General features: G+C 38.6%; 1 protein-coding gene and 1 pseudogene across 1 annotated transcript; one reads left to right on the forward strand and one right to left on the reverse strand.

Moving 5' to 3' along the window:
• The first annotated feature begins 6,731 nt into the window (after nucleotides 1–6,731).
• Nucleotides 6,732–8,387, forward strand: LOC146393328 (UDP-glucuronosyltransferase 2B13 pseudogene; annotated as a pseudogene).
• A 434-nt stretch (nucleotides 8,388–8,821) lies between these two features.
• LOC146393329 (uncharacterized) lies at nucleotides 8,822–11,890 on the reverse strand. Its single transcript, XM_084925236.1, has 9 exons — nucleotides 11,779–11,890; nucleotides 11,375–11,674; nucleotides 10,980–11,300; nucleotides 10,762–10,854; nucleotides 10,607–10,631; nucleotides 10,377–10,444; nucleotides 10,010–10,046; nucleotides 9,831–9,901; nucleotides 8,822–9,228 (listed from the first exon to the last, which is right to left on the reverse strand). The coding sequence occupies exons 1-9, from the start codon at nucleotides 11,888–11,890 to the stop codon at nucleotides 9,110–9,112; spliced, it is 1,146 nt and encodes a 381-aa protein (XP_084781362.1). The 3' UTR covers nucleotides 8,822–9,109.
• Between the last annotated feature and the right edge of the window lie 5,339 nt (nucleotides 11,891–17,229).

The following is a 17,229-nucleotide window of genomic DNA, read 5'->3' on the forward strand; positions in this document are numbered from 1 at the left end:
CCAGCTGATCCGGTGTCCACATCGAATGGGAGGTAAGCATGGGAGGAGGCGTTGGATTCGGGGGAGAGAGGGTGAAAGTGAGGGCGTATCAGTATCAGTGTACATGTTTCGTGTGTGTGCGTGTGTGTGTGTATCCCGTGTTAGGCTGAGAGAACGTGTCACCACGCCCAGTTAAGCGAAGGTCGACAGTCTCCAGTGGACCCTGGTGGCCTTGAAAGAGGTACACAGAGTTCTGACAATAATCCTGTTATCATAGGAAGAATTTGTTGTTCCAGTCAACTTCGACCTTGGCAGGCCTTCAGCTGGCGCCAGTGGGATAGCCGCATGAGTGAAGATGGTGAATGTTTGGGTTTAGTGCGAACAACTACATCCAAGTTTTACAGTTGGTCTAATGTCCATCACTGGTCACCAATTATTTCAGTTCCCATTGTTCTTCTCCAAGATGTTATCCTGCAGAGCCATGAGCTTCTCCAAGATCTTATCCATACTGCGTTCAAAACACAGTCTGAGTACTCACAGCCCTGCCAATCGTCTATCAAGTCGGCCAGCCTTATGGGATTTTGAACAGCTGTAGCAGCTTCTTGTTCTTCGATAAGCCAGGTCCAAGCCAGCTCCAATCAGCCCGAACTCTGTTATCGTGGTTCCATATTGGTAGATGTCGTTCAATGTCCTCCATCGAGAGTGTCGCCAGACACACGACGCAACCGACCATCGAGTATCCGGCAGCAAACGTCTCCGCAGGACAATCGGGCTCTCCCAAGCCCAGCAGGGTGTCAATTCCATTACGGGACCAGTTGATCAAATCCATATTTCTTTAGGTTTTAGAGAACAAGACTGAGAAACTCTTTGAGGGTTAGAGTTAGACAAGACTAGACAAACACATAGAAGCAGCAGCATGGAAGATAAGGGAGGGAGAGGGGAAAGATGCGTCCGCCTCCTCCGAGAGCCAAAGAAGCTTAAAACCTTATCAGTGCTATTATCACAATGTAGGTTAAAATGAAAACAACATATGTAATTATGCTACTTTTTATTACGTTACCAAATTTAGACCATAAATATAAGATACCATTTGCTACAAAATCTCAGTACGGGTTTCACTGCATTAGATATGAAAATATAAAGAGCACAGGGTACAAAGAGACACTAGGTAGCTCGCTTATAAATATCCCAGTTTAAAACATAAAGTAAATATATAACTTGGAATTGTGGTGCCCCTCTTATCATACTGTATTTTCTCTGTGAAAATGTGAGAATGTGCAAAAATTAAGGGTGCAAAATGTTTAAAGAAACTGTTAATACACTCAACAGTGACTTCACTAAGGGTAATTGTAATTGTCACTGTCTCATTTATTTTTCTCTTTTACATGATTTTTTTAGCATTTCCTGGGCATTGAATTGATCAGTATTCGTAACTGATTGTATATTGTATTCAATTCAATTCAATTCAATTCAATTCAATTTTATTTATATAGCGCCAAATCACAACAAAAGTCGCCTCAAGGCGCTTCATAGATACAGAGAAAAACCCAACAATCATATGACCCCCTATGAGCAAGCACTTTGGCGACAGTGGGAAGGAAAAACTCCCTTTTAACAGGAAGAAACCTCCGGCAGAACCAGGCTCAGGGAGGGGCGGCCATCTGCTGCGACCGGTTGGGGTGAGAGAAGGAAGACAGGATAAAAGACATGCTGTGGAAGAGAGACAGAGGTTAATAACAGATATGATTCAATGCAGAGAGGTCTATTAATACATAGTGAGTGAGAAAGGTGACTGGAAAGGAAAAACTCAATGCATCTTGGGAATCCCCGGCAGCCTACGTCTATTGCAGCATAACTAAGGGAGGATTCAGGGTCACCTGGTCCAGCCCTAACTATATGCTTTAGCAAAAAGGAAAGTTTTAAGCCTAATCTTGAAAGTAGAGATAGTTTCTGTCTCCCGAATCCAAACTGGAAGCTGGTTCCACAGAAGAGGGGCCTGAAAACTGAAGACTCTGCCTCCCATTCTACTTTTAAATACTCTAGGAACAACAAGTAGGCCTGCAGAGCGAGAGCGAAGTGCTCTAATAGGGTGATATGGTACTACAAGGTCATTAAGATAAGATGGGGCCTGATTATTTAAGACCTTGTATGTGAGGAGCAGGATTTTGAATTCAATTCTGGATTTAACAGGAAGCCAATGAAGGGAAGCCAAAACAGGAGAAATATGCTCTCTCCTTCTAGTCCCTGTCAGTACTCTTGCTGCAGCATTTTGGATTAGCTGAAGGCTTTTCAGTGAGTTTTTTGGACATCCTAATAATAATGAATTACAGTAGTCCAGCCTGGAAGTAATAAATGCATGAACTAGTTTTTCAGCGTCACTCTGAGACAGGATATTTCTAATTTTAGAGATGTTGCGCAAATGGAAGAAAGCAGTCTTACATATTTGTTTAATATGTGCGTTGAAGGACATGTCCTGGTCAAAAATGACTCCAAGGTTCCTCACAGCGTTACTGGAGGCCAAGGTAATGCCATCCAGAGTAAGAATCTGGTTAGATACCATATTTCTAAGATTTTCAGGGCCGAGTACAATAACCTCAGTTTTATCTGAATTAAGAAGCAGAAAGTTAGCGGCCATCCAGGTCTTTATGTCTTTAAGACATTCCTGCAGTTTAACTAATTGGTGTGTGTTATCTGGCTTCATGGACAGATAGAGCTGGGTGTCATCTGCATAGCAGTGAAAATGTATGCTATGTCTTCTAATGATGCTGCCTAAGGGAAGCATGTATAATGTAAACAGAATTGGTCCTAGCACTGAACCCTGTGGAACTCCATAATTAACCTCAGTGTGTGAAGAGGACTCTCCATTTACATGCACAAATTGGAGTCTATTAGATAGATATGATACAAACCACTGCAGTGCAGTACCTGTAATACCTACAGCATGTTCTAATCGCTCTAATAGGATATTATGGTCGACAGTATCGAACGCTGCACTGAGGTCTAGCAGGACAAGCACAGAGATGAGTCCACTGTCAGAGGCCATAAGAAGATCATTTGTAACCTTCACTAAAGCTGTTTCTGTGCTGTGATGAGCTCTGAAACCTGACTGAAACTCTTCAAATAAACCATTCCTCTGCAGATGATCTGTTAGCTGTTTGACAACTACTCTTTCAAGGATTTTTGATATGAAAGGAAGGTTGGAGATTGGCCTATAATTAGCTAAGACTGCTGGGTCTAGAGATGGCTTTTTGAGTAAAGGTTTAACCACAGCCAGCTTGAAGGCCTGTGGTACATAGCCGACCATTAGAGATAGGTTGATCATATTTAAGATCGAAGAATTAATCAATGGCAGGACTTCTTTGAGCAGTTTTGTAGGAATGGGGTCTAAAAGACACGTTGATGGTTTGGAGGAAGTAATTATTGAAGTTAACTCAGAAAGATCAATTGGAGAAAAAGAGTCTAACTTAACATCAATGGTACTAAGAGTAGCTGTAGATAATATTACATCTGTGGGATGATTACTGGTAATTTTTTCTCTAATGATAAAAATTTTATTTGTGAAGAAGTTCATGAAGTCATTACTAGTTAACGTTAAAGGGATGGTTGGCTCAACAGAGCTCTGACTCTTTGTCAGCCTGGCTACAGTGCTGAAGAGAAACCTGGGGTTGTTCTTATTTTCTTCAATCAGTGATGAATAGTAAGATGTTCTGGCTTTGCGGAGGGCTTTCTTATAAAGCAGCAAACTATTTCTCCAGGCTAAATGATGATCCTCTAAATTTGTGACACGCCATTTCCTCTCCAGATTACGAGTCATCTGCTTTAGGGTACGTGTTTGAGAATTATACCACGGAGTCAGGTACTTCTGATTAGAGACCTTAGTTTTCACTGGAGCTACAGTATCCAGAGTCGTACGTAGTGAGGAGGTGAAATTATTAACAAGATAATCAACCTCTGTTGGGGTAGCGTTCAGATAGCTGCTCTGCTCTGTGTTGGTACAGGGCATTGAAGATGATAACAGTGGGTGGATTATATTCTTAAACTTAGTTACAGCGCTTTCAGAAAGACATCTACTTTGATAAAATCTACTCTCCACCGCTGTGTAATCAATTATTGTAAATGTAAATGTTATCAGGAAATGATCAGACAGGAGAGGGTTTTCAGGAAACACTGTTAAATGTTCAGTTTCTATGCCATATGTTAAAACAAGATCTAGAGTGTGATTAAAGTGGTGGGTGGGTTCTTTTACATTTTGAGAGAAGCCAATTGAGTCTAATAACAGACTAAATGCCATGTTGAGGCTGTCATTTTTAGCATCTACATGGATGTTAAAATCACCCACAATAATTATTTTATTTGAGCTCAGAACTAAATTAGATATAAAGTCTGAGAAATCAGACAGAAACTCTGTGTAAGGCCCAGGTGGACGATAGATGATAACAAGTAAGACTGGTTTCTGAGTTTCACAGCTGGGGTGGACAATGTTAAGCATCAGGCTTTCAAATGAATTAAAAGTCTGTCTTGGTCTTTCATTAATTAATAGGCTGGTGTGAAAAATTGCTGCCACACCGCCCCCTCGGCCTGTGCTTCGAGGTTTCTGGTAGTTAGAATGACTCGGGGGTGTTGATTCATTTAAACTAACATAATCATCCTGCTGCAACCAGGTTTCTGTAAGGCAGAGTAAATCAATTTGTTGATCAATTATTAAGTCATGTACTAACAGAGACTTGGAGGAGAGAGACCTAATATTTAATAATCCACATTTCACTGTTTTACTCTTTGGTTCAGATGTGGATACTGTATTGTTCTTTCTTTTTGATTGTTTATGTTTAAGTTGTTTGTTGCTGGTTTTTAGTTTGTTTTTTGTCTTTTTGGAAGCTGACACAGTCTCTATGGAGATGGGTTTTTGGGGGGGTAGCAGGAGGAGAGAAGCTGCAGAGAGGCGTGTAAGACTGCAACTCTGCTTCCTGGTCCCAACTCTGGATAGTCATATTTTGGGGGGTTTAATAAATTTGTCCATATTTCTAGAAATGAGAGCTGCTCCATCCAAAGTGGGATGGATGCCGTCTCTCCTAACAAGACCAGGTTTCCTCCAGAAGGTTTGCCAATTATCTATGAAGCCCACATCGTTTCTGGGACACCACTCAGACAGCCAGCAATTTAAGGAGAACATGCGGCTAAACATGTCACTCCTGGTCTGATTGGGGAGGGGACCAGAGAAAACTACAGAGTCCGACATTGTTTTAGCAAAGTTGCACATCGATTCAATATTGATTTTAGTGACCTCCGATTGGCGTAACCGGGTGTCATTACTGCCGACGTGAATTATGATTTTACTGAATTTACGTTTACCCTTAGCCAGCAGTTTTAAATTTCCTTCAATGTCGCCTGCTCTGGCCCCTGGAAGACAATTGACTATGGTTGCCGGTGTCTCTAGCTTCACATGTCTGAGAACAGAATCACCAATTACCAGAGTTTGACCCCCGGCGGGTGTGTCACCGAGTGGGGAAAAACGGTTAGACACATGAACGGGTTGGTGGTGTACCTGGGGCTTCTGTTTAGGACTATGCTTCCTCCTCACCGTGACCCAGCCGCCCTCTTTCCCCAGCTGCTTGGGGTCTGCCGGGGAACAGCTAGCGGGGCCTACGCTATCTTCGGCTGCACCAGCTACAGGGGCCTGGCTAGCTACGGGTGAATGAAGGGTGCGAAGCCGAGTCTCCAATTCAGTAATCCTGGCCTCCAGAGCTGCAAATATGCTACATTTGTTACAGATATCATTACTGCTAAAGGAGGCCGAGGAGTAACTAAACATCTGACACAATGAGCAAGAAAGTGCAGGAGGGACAGGTGAAGTAGCCATGGTGCTAACGAGTCGGCTATGAGCTAAGCTAAGCTAGCGAAACAGTACAGAGACAGTGAGTGAATACTTTGGCTATAAATTAGGTAGTGAGTACACAGAAAGTGTGCTTCGGATGAAGCACGTGAAGATTATACTATGAAAGAAGAATGTATTTAAAAGTTGTTAATTAAATTGCTAAGCAAATAAGCTACTCAGAAACACCACTGTGTTTGAGCAGGAACAGGAAGTGATACTCTACCGCAGAGCGAGCGAACACCAAGTGACAGCGCCACCGTATTCAATACATCACTCATAGAGCCATACATTAAAGTATTACTAGCGAGGCATTACACATTCCTTCTTCTCTCTGTTTTTGTTTTAAAGTTGTGAATGACAATTCCTGACAGGAGGGCAGAGAAATGGGACATGCGGTATGTTGAGACTAGACTAGAGTGCAAATGTGAACCAGTAAATGCTGCATGCTACAGAGAGTGAAATTACAAGGAAATCTTCAACAGTATTCATTAGATGTTATACACCACTTTAACAAAGAGGCCTCATTGTTCTCCACGTGGTTCTCCATTCCTATAGACATGCTCAAAGAAAAGCTTATCCATAATCCACTTATGTAAGTTTTTCTGGATTTTGCAATCATGCATTCCATGGTGGTAAATGGTAAATATTTGTATAGCGCTTTACTTGGTCCTAAGGACCCCAAAGCGCTTTACACTATACACAATCATCCACCCATTCACACACTGGTGATGGCAAGTTACTATGGTAACTTGGATATATCTCATTGAGAGCTAAGCAACACGTCAATACATACTGGAGCTACGTTATGTAAAACAGGTATGTTACAGATCAATCTTGTTTGTGTGTGTGTGTGTGTGTGTGTGTGTGTATGGTCACTGAATTTGGTTTTGTTAAACAAAACCAAATTCCAAGTTGGTGATTTATCTATTTCTACTTTTCCAAAGTGAATCAGAGGGACTTTTTTCTTCTAGGTTAAAGATGACCCCCACTAGAAATGCAACACCATTTCTTCTCTTTGTGATCTTGTTGTGGAGAGTTGGCTGCGTTGGAAAGATTTTGATTTTTCCTTTAGAAGGAAGCCACTGGGTCAGCATGGACATCATGATCAAAGCTCTTCATGCTCGGGGACACTCTGTCGATGTGGTACGAACCAATAAAAGCTGGTACATCAAAAATGACTTCCCGCACTACAAACCAATCACAGTTCCTGTTGTTGAAGTTTTTAATCAAGATTTTCTTAACCTCATTCTGAAAAGGGTATTTAGCATTGAAAGGGGGGAAAGCTCGGTTTTTAGCTTTTTGAGTTTGCAGGTTGAAATGTTTAATGCCATGTATGATATGCATGGAATCATATGCAAAATGGCTGCTGTCATGCTTGAAGATGAGAATTTGATGAGTAATTTAAAGGTGCGCAAATATGACCTAGTCCTCACTGACCCAGCATGGGGTGCAGGCATATTAATCGCTCAAGCTCTGAAATTACCTCTGATCTATAATGTACAATTCGCAACTAGTGGGGAAGGACACTTGGCCATTGCACCTTCACCATTATCTTATATCCCAATAACTGGTTCTGGACTGACAGACAGCATGACTTTCATACAGAGAGTCAAAAATCTAATTTGCTATGTCATCTGGTAAGCCAAATTCTTTGGCTCAGATGTTACATATAGTGGCTTATTACATGGCGCAGACCTGTGGCTCATGAGAGTGGACTTTGTGTTTGAGTTCCCTCGACCGACCATGCCTAATGTTATCTATATAGGAGGATTTCAGTGTAAACCTTCAGAACCACTTCCTGAACACTTGGAGGACTTTGTGCAGAGTCCTGGAGAACATGGCTTCATCCTCATGTCTCTGGGGACTTTTGTGACTGAACTTCCTGCTGATATAACAAATGAGATCGCTGCAGCTTTTGCTAAACTGCCACAGAAAGTCATCTGGAAGTATAAAGGTGACAGGCCAGTTGGTCTGGGTAATAACACTTTATTTGTTGATTGGATGCCCCAGAATGACCTTTTAGGACACCCTAAAATAAAATTATTTGTGTCACATGGAGGAACAAACGGAGTCCAGGAAGCTATTTATCATGGAGTTCCAGTTGTGGGCCTACCTGTGTTTTTTGACCAGTATGATAACCTGCTTCGCTTGAAAGAAAAAGGAGCAGCTAAAATTCTTACATTAGCCATTGTGGATAAAGATGATAATTTACTGAAGGCCTTACATGAAGTCCTGAATGATCCCTCGTACAGGACGAACATGCAGAGACTTTCCAGGCTACACAGAGATAAACCAGTAATGCCACTGGATAACGCCCTCTTCTGGATAGTTTGTCATGAGGAACAAAGGAGCAGCTCACCTGAAAGCAGAGTCCTACAGAATGCCCTGGTATTCCTACCACTCTGTAGATGTAGTACTATCTTTCCTAGCTGCTGCTGCATTAATTACTTTTTTTTCTTTATCTATTGTGTTTTTTAGGCTGGTATGTCTTGAAAAATGCCTGAAAATTAAAACTAATAGGTTGAATAAGAAATGATAAGACATGGTTTGTGTTATTTTGTAGATTTCAGTGAAGTAGTTTTCCCCATTGTGTTTTGATAAGTTATGTTACAAATCAAAGCTACTGTCAAATGTGAAAGTTCATTCAACTGAATAAAAATTACAACCATAAAACCCTGATCCCTGTGTACACAGTCTGTATGTCCCCATGGTGAACAGTAGAATGTGCTTTTTCTATTTTAATTATGCAGGATAATGTTTGCTCCGAGATAGCCTTCCCAAACCCCAACCTCAAATTTATTAAAAATGTTCTGTGTGGATTAGAAACAATTTATTGAATACAAATACATTTAATTACCACAATAAAAACATAATAATTGTAAATTTGAAAGCTATACACAGTGAGTATTTTTTATTGTATTATATACATATTATATACATTTTTATGATGGATTGATGGAAATAAGGGGTCACAAAAATGTGAATACATCTCTAAGAAAAATATAAAACATTAATGTCTGCATGCTCTAGAGTGAAAGCAAAATGCAGACTATTTTATAAAGCACCACTGTATAAAATGGTAAGTACATCCATGCCTTTGATCAAAATGTTTTATGAAGAAACAAGAAACAGCAAGTTGGAGCAAGTCTTTCTTCAGTTGTGTTGCTGATAAACATCTGTGAATGCCGATGCTTCGCAGCCACTACACTTTCAGAAAACATTGCCACTCATTCTTAACATGATCATTGCCTGCAGTCATTAATTAGCTGAAACATAGAATGAAGAGGAACTGGGGGTGGGAACGCTGTTGTCTTTCTTTTTACGTTTGATTGATGAACTATATAGGCATGCTGGCCTTGAATCTGCAGGCACATCATCTGTGGTTGGAAAGTTTCAGTTAAATAGTGGTCGCAAGTGTTATTTAGACATGTGTTTAATGAGTTTCAACACTCATGATCTTGCCTTTCGCCTCTTTTCCGGTAACCATCTTTACTGATAGAATTAACTATTCTAATTCAGGCAGCATGAAACACTCTTTCACACATTTCCTGTGGTCTTCCTGTAAGACTGAGTAAAGCAACAAAGACGAACCTTCTGGTTTCAAGTATTAAAACACCATTTGTAATAACTTCCCGACAATATGTTTTCTTATTCTAATAACTTCATGCTCAATCCAGCTCAAGATTAGAAGACATAATAACTACTCTTAGGTAATACATGTTGTATTTGATAATGCAACATGTCATCATGTTGCATTCATCTTACATTGCCAATTGTGATTCACTGAATATATTAATTTGAAAGTACTTTTAGTACCGTACTTTAGTAAAATGTATTACTTGGCATGCTGCTGATTAATGTTATGGGACTTATCATCTCTTTTATGTTCATGTTAGGCAATAAAGTCACCTGAATGACTGTTAAAAGGCATCAAAACTATGTCTATTATAGCACAATGAAACACAATGCGATCGCTTACCTACAACAGTGTACGCGTCTTCAAAATTTTCAGAAGGCAATGAAACCTCAGCTGCCAGATTGTTTGGACACCTGATGATAAAATGTTGTTAATGATCAGATTTCATTACTGCTCATGCTTTTGTTGTTATTACACATTTTTTAAGTGTACAGATGTTGAAAATAAAAATATATTCTTACGCGTCATCATACTCTATGCTGAAAGAGTCTTCTTTTTCTGATAAAAACACACACAAAAAAACAGTGAAATACAGAGAAAAATTAAAGTTCATAGCAATTTCTATTTATAACAGCTGTATATAGCTCATTTTTGAAAGCTTTGAAAAATGTAGTCGTTAATGAAACAGATGTGATTTGAATAGTTTTAAATAGTTTTTTTTGTTTGAAAGAATGTGGATGTATAAATGTTTGTGAAATTACACAGAAATCCTTTCTTGGATTAGAAAAGAGCAGAACACAGATAAGATTTTCATTCTAAGTCATCATATGTAACTTTATCAAAAATTCGCTACAGTATGTCTTGACTGTAACTCCATTTTGACCATACCGTCTTCCCACTCTTCCTGCTCCTGCTGTTCCTCCAACATGTCTGAATTTGCCTGCTGAGTCATTGCACTGTAAAAACAAAACAAGCTAAACATATTTCAGTGGTACATTCACTTTTGCATTCAGTATATAGAACTTTACACACAAAGACAAAACATAAAAAAATAATTTTCCTAATAATAAAAATCACAGAAGTGTCCAAAAAATTATGCATATTGAATTAAAGCTCACCGTGGTCTGCAAGAAGTTGAGCGAACTGTTGAAACACAAAACAAATATAGTTTTCAAGCAAAATATTGCATGCAGATATATTCAGCTATATTATGTGGTTGGTTTGATTAATCCATACAATATACAATGACTGTTTTTAATTATACTTATATGACCTATTTTGTTTGAAATCCACCAAAGACATGCCCCAAGTAATAGCATCAAGGTTATTACTCCAACATGGAGTAACACTGTAGACACCAAATCCACTGGAAAGTAAAATGAGACATGATTAACTATATTTCAAGATATATTTTAGTATACAAATAATATATATATATTTTTTAACTTAAGGTCTATTTGGGGCATTTTTGAAAAATTCAGAGACCCTTACCTTTGACCTGAAGAAACACTTTGTTTGTTTCATGAACTGTGTACTCATGCTCATAGAAGCATTTCGATGGCAGCACTATGCAGCTGTAATGACCTGAATCCCTCAAAACTGCACCATCGATGATGAAAGTTGTCAGCATCTGAGAGACATTAAAGACTTGCACTTGGAGAACCGTATCATTCTTCCCCAGGTAAGAATAGATAAATTTACATCCACCAAGTGTATGTAGGTGTTGAGACACTGTGCACTGGAATTCAACAACGTTTCCCTCATGAACAGTGGATGACCCAACTATTGAAATGTCTGCTGGGAGAAAATTGGCTGCATGGAAACAGGAGAAAATGAGTGGAAAGAAATAACAATGACATCATGTGTTCAGGAATCAAAACACTTACCTATGACCAGAATCTCAATGATGTTGTCTCCTTTCTTGGCTACTTCAGACAGTGTATAATTTTGGGGGGAATAAACACAGCTGTAATTTCCACTGTGATGAAGACCAGCTCTGGATATGGTGAACAGGGTGTCACTTTGATCTTGCTTCTGGGGGAGATACTGGATTCCGCGCCCATTTATTAACAAATAAACATAAACCATGGAGTCTTTCTTTCTCCCAAATGTGCTGCATGTTACATAAAGGTCACTGTTTTCACTTATAATTGTCTGCTGGGCCAGGATCTTTGCAGGAAAAATATCTGCAGGACATCATAGTGAGTAACATATGTAACGATGAGTGCAGCTCAGTAACATTTAGGAATACAGAAGAGACATATCTTGTAATGAGGGAAACTGAACTTACCTTCGGTTTGGCTTATGACCTGATTTGTCAGAACACCTTGAAGAAAAGAAGTGAAAAATCTAATGAATCCTGTCAGCTTAAATAGATAGAAAACAGTTTGACTGAAAGACATAGATGTTATCTGTTAGTGTACTCACACAGAAGAGTAATTATTATGTTCATCGTTATAGACAATGAGCCGCCCTCACCGACTCTCTGCAGCATATTTTCTGAAAGCTTTTCAAAAGTCTTGCTCTAAACCACAGAGAGTAAATATGGAGAAACTACACTTCCTGTTATTTGTAAGGTGACACGTGATATTTCAACATTTTTGATTGGATAAAAAATAATATCTACAACAAAATAAAATTCAGAGGAGTGTGTTCATAAACCATTTTACTTTCAAATACCTCATATCACAAATTGATTTCCACTGACATTTCTTTAGTTGTATAATAAGTCATTCTGACATACTGACAATTATACCCAATACAGGATGCTTATCTTCTTTCACTCTCACACACTGAGGAAATATATGTAAAAGATTTTCACACATTTTCAAACACACACATATATGCACTCACAAAGTGAGGCTTTGACCATAACACAAAGCTGAACACCGATTTAAAAGTGCACTTTGACTGATTCTGATTCAGTTGACTTTAACAGATTAGACTGACTGGTTCTTTTTCTGGATATCCAGAAAAAGAACAATATTATTTGCTTTGCATCTTTGTAAAGGATCCAGTGTTTTGTTTTTTTTGTTTTTTTCAAATGCTTGACAATTACAGCTTTTACCCCAGGCATGGTGGGGTGTTCATAAAAGATTTATGAAAAGTTTCAGAAAAATAAAACTTGCGGTGTGTGTGTGTGCGTGTGTGTGTGTGTGTGTGTTTCATAAATATAGTATTATTTACAGATTCACTCAAACCTATCTTCTTACAATTCTAGATCAACGTGTATACAGGAGTGGGTCACATGCTTACGTTTGCATGCCTCAAACATTAATGATGACAACTTCAGTATTTATCACTATCAGTTCCATTCTTTAATTCTCAGGCTTGCAGCGGCAACACAATCTGCAGCACTAACTTGTTACTCTAATGTTTTCCTTCCTTTTTCCTAACCCCCTTTCCGGCTTACATTCGACCTTTTCAAAATAAAATATCTGTAAACGTCACAATGGTTACACTACTTTTTCCAAAGGTCCTTTTTGTCTTTGTACACAGTGTTTAAATATCCTTAAAATTCACAAATTACATTTTCTTAAATTATTACCTGTTCCAGAAAGTAACTGCTTCAGAGTTAGGCAGGACCTCTTATAATGCATTTGTAACTTTTAATGTCCAATCAAATAAGGGCGCATGTATTGCAGCAATCTGAACAAATTAAGTTACATATCTCTTTAAAACAACTAGGAAGTAACTTGTAGTAACAAAGATTTACCATGGGATGTCAGCCTTTGAGCAAAGTGTCAAAGAATCTCACATGAAACTCTAAATTAAAAAAAAAAAGTGGAACAGTTTGATGTGGTTTCTGGAAACTAAAAATAAATTAACTTACAACATCTTTCTAGGTTGATTTTATATACTTAATTTAAGCAAGGAGGAAGAGTCACAGTCTTTCTTTGTTAGTGCAGTAGATCTGATTTAGCATCTTTTTTCCAAGTGTGTCTTAGGTCAAGATAGGGAACTTTAACTCATCTCGTCATCTTATTTACAGGATAATTTAAAGATCCCAGATAAAACTCATGTAAGCTCAGCCTGCCTGGGTTTAAGCCCAGGACTGTCTCAATGTGAAGAATAGTGCTAACCACTTTGCATGTGGTACTGGGCAAATGTTTTAGCCACTCTTGATTTCACACAAAAAGCCACAGGGGGCAATTTAGTGACAAGAATATCATAAAAGAGAGCTTATGGCAAAGGCCTGATTTCAGAATCCTAACTTCAATATGAAATTGCATTTTCCTTTTTCAAATGGGGGGTGTTGCTGTTTTTGCAGAGTATCTAACGAATGAAAGCCACAGGTTAACAAATGCATCATCTGAACACTACCAGCAGTCACCCTCTCCCTTTCTGCCCTGGTAATTAATATCAGCCTGGCAACAGTTGGATGTTAAGACACATGCTTTAATCAGCAATGCATGGTAGCGGATGTTCAACAGAAAAGCAGTAGATGACAATTGAGTGACAAAAATCATACTAAATAAGAGGTATTCATCAATCTAGGGTATATCTGATGGCAAAGGGTAGGAGAGTCATTCGCATCGTGATAGACAGATACACAGTGTAACTTTCTCACCACAGTCAGAGGGCAGGCAGAAGACAAGCACTATGAGAAAGGAGATTAGGAGTCATGGGATGATCATGTTAATTGCAAAGGAAGGAGGGAGATGACGGATGCACAAAAAGTGTGTTATATCTTTGTAGATCTCCTTTCAGTAGTTCTACTTAATGTTGTGTTTATAACCAGGTTCATCAACATTAACCCATTTGTCTGTCTCACAGAAGTCCTTGAGGCTTGTAGTTGAACTAATCAGCCCCAAGTTGGCCTTGGCTTTGTTGTTTGTCCAAGAATCAAACTTTTCTTCATTGTGCAGTTTAGTTGATCAAATTGGTGAATGGACTAACATTAACTGGAACATGGATTAAAGCTGAAATGGGGCTGACAAAGCTGTTGCCTTTGTTTTAATGTTTGAAGGAGGTGGCACACAGGCATGCTGGCAGCTTACAGGCAGATTGTCTGTGGTTGGAAACGGTCATCTCTATTTAGACACTTGTGAGCTTGCCTCTCCCCTCATTTCTGATTACCGTTTTTCATGACAGAATTAACTATTCTAATTCAAGCAGCACACCTGTTCTGTGGTCTTCCTGTAAGACTCAGTGAAGTAACACAGACAAACTTGCTGGTTTGAAGGGACAAAAAAAGGTTTATAATAAGCTGCTCGTGTTTGTTTTTGTTATTCTTATCAAACTTGTCCTCAATCTAGCCTTATTGAGCTTTAAACTCATAATGACAAAACAGCTACTGACAGGTAAATGTTGAATTTGACAACTGCATTCCTCATACTGCCAATTTATGCATGTTAGCAGTGAAGTCACCTATGTAATTTTTAAAAGATATCATAACTATGAGTTTTACAGTATAAGGAAGTCAAACACCATGCAATCATAGTATACACAGTTTCACGACTGCCAAAATATGTTGAGCACTCACCTTGCCATATTGTTTTGATACTTTTTTATTTGAGTTTTGTAAAGTGTACATAAAAGTATTACCAGTATTTTTATACTGGTAATACTTTTAATACCTGTTACTGGTAATACCTGTTATAAATCACTCTATACTTCTGGTATAGAAGTATGGAGTGATATAAATGATATAAATCACTCTATACTTCTGGTCCATTTGTCACCCAGCTGAAAAGAAACACTCTGAAATTACAAACACTTGTATTTATTTGCATTTATTTAAACCAAACCTCTGCACAGAGGGAACTAATGCAATTGTAACCAGCAGATCTGAGGGTCAATCCCTCAGTCCTACACATATATACATTCAGCCTCACACTTTGGGGGAGGGTCCCCATGAGCTTTAAAATATGCTATAAAACCCTGGGGATTCCCTTATATGGCAACAACAGCAACTCATGGCCAGAGTGGTGTATGTGTGTGTGTGTGTGTGTGTGTCTGTGTGGTACCAGCCTGTGCTGATACTTGAGTATGTGTGTATGTATATGTGCTACGTAAGCATGTGCAGAGTGGATGTTGGACGCACGGTTAGTCATGAGAAAAACCATTCATGTAACCAACATCTTACTGAAAGATTGTATACTCATGACATCTGTCTGCTTTTACCCTATTCTGTGCATACTATTCTTCATATTTCCTTTTATGACAGGCAGACCCCCACTGTCAATAAATTCCTCTCTCTCTACAATTACACACACCCAAATCCTTTCCCATTCCTCTGATCTGATGACAGCTGCACCCTACCATCTAAACAAACTTGAGCACATTTTATTCTAATCATTATTTTCTTGTACTCATAAACTTTAAACCAGCCTAACAGCTGTATATAGCTACCTTAAATGAAATTTCATTAAAGCTTTGGGAAACAGATATTATCAGGAGTAATAGTTTTAAATGTTTTCTTAAGCACTGAGCGTATGAATGTTAGTGGATTAAGACTGTTGTCTTTCTTTGGATTAGAAAAAGAACAGATCTCGGATAGATAGGTTTTCTTTTTCAGTCATTGTGTGTAATTCTATTAAGAATTCCCCAGACTATGTCTTTACTGTAATTCTATTTTCACTATACCTTCCTGTGCTTCCCTCTATCTGCTCTTGCTGTTCCTCCAATATGTCTGCATTGCCTGCTGACTCATTGCACTGTAAGAAAACACATTTCATTGGTACATTCACTTTTGCATTGGGTGTTTATAGGCACACTAACACATTAACACACACTTCAACAGTCATAACAAATAATTTTTCTACAAAAATGTCCATGTACACACGATACATAAGTATTTAAAAACATTACCAGACTAAATTAAAGCTCACCGTGGTGTGCGCAAAACTGAATGAACTGTTACAAAACATAACATTTTAAAAGAAAACAAAGCATGCAGGTTTACTGAAGTATAATATGGGATCTGTCTTATTACCCTGGAACGCCATACAGAAAGACTTAGTAAAAAAATATGGAACCAAAAATTTTTTGATTATTAGGTATTTGATTACACTTGACCTTGTAACCCTAACCCTGGACCCAGAGTTGACTCAGTCTCTTCAAGTGCTCTGATTCTATTGCTGTACAGTAACTCAGTCTGACATGCCGACAGTAGTACCCAATACAGGATCCTTATCTTCATTCACTCTCACTGCTCTGGGAAATTATATAGGAAATCAAAATTGACAACAGCTATAGCTATTCAAATGTAATATAATCTCTACAGAAATTTTACATGTTTTTTCAAATGTCTTTACAAGACATTTTATTTCATCAATCAGAAGAAACTGCGTTACATATCCCTTTATAAAAACAACCTGGGAGTGGCTTAAAGTAACAGAGATTTACCGTTGGATGGTACTTTCATACTTTGAACACAGTTTGTGCCGCTTGATTTTCAAACACGAACATCTAAATCAAGTTTTTTCTAAATGAAGAGTGTAATGTGGTATTTGGAAACACAAAAGAAACCAACCAACAGAGACTTGATATCATGCTGTTGTTCAGGGCCTGATGTTTTGTCCTGGTTTTGCATGGGACTTAATGAATGAATGGTACAGAATTTTTAACTAATAGTCTGAACACTGTTAACAGTCACCTTCTCTCTCTGGCCTGGTCATGAAAATCACTCTGGGCAGCAATTCAAGAAACCCACTTGCGTGGTTATACATCTTTGGTGTCATGGTCTCTCATATATACATGGTGTTACTTTTTCACCACAGTCAGAGGGCAAGTAGAA

Source organism: Perissodus microlepis, chromosome 1 (assembly GCF_051167445.1).
Source record: "Perissodus microlepis isolate ML-2025 ecotype Zambia chromosome 1, ASM5116744v1, whole genome shotgun sequence".
Taxonomy (NCBI): domain Eukaryota; kingdom Metazoa; phylum Chordata; class Actinopteri; order Cichliformes; family Cichlidae; genus Perissodus; species Perissodus microlepis.

Excerpts from the sequence above, each read along its gene's own strand:
- LOC146393329 (XM_084925236.1), bottom strand. The coding sequence starts at position 11,890 with ATGTCTTTCAGTCAAACTGTTTTCTATCTATTTAAGCTGACAGGATTC. Across the intron at positions 10,632-10,761 it reads GTGGATTTCAAACAAAATAG|TTCGCTCAACTTCTTGCAGA; the intron begins GTCATATAAGTA and ends GTGTTTCAACAG. Across the intron at positions 9,902-10,009 it reads AGCATAGAGTATGATGACGC|GTGTCCAAACAATCTGGCAG; the intron begins GTAAGAATATAT and ends TTTTATCATCAG.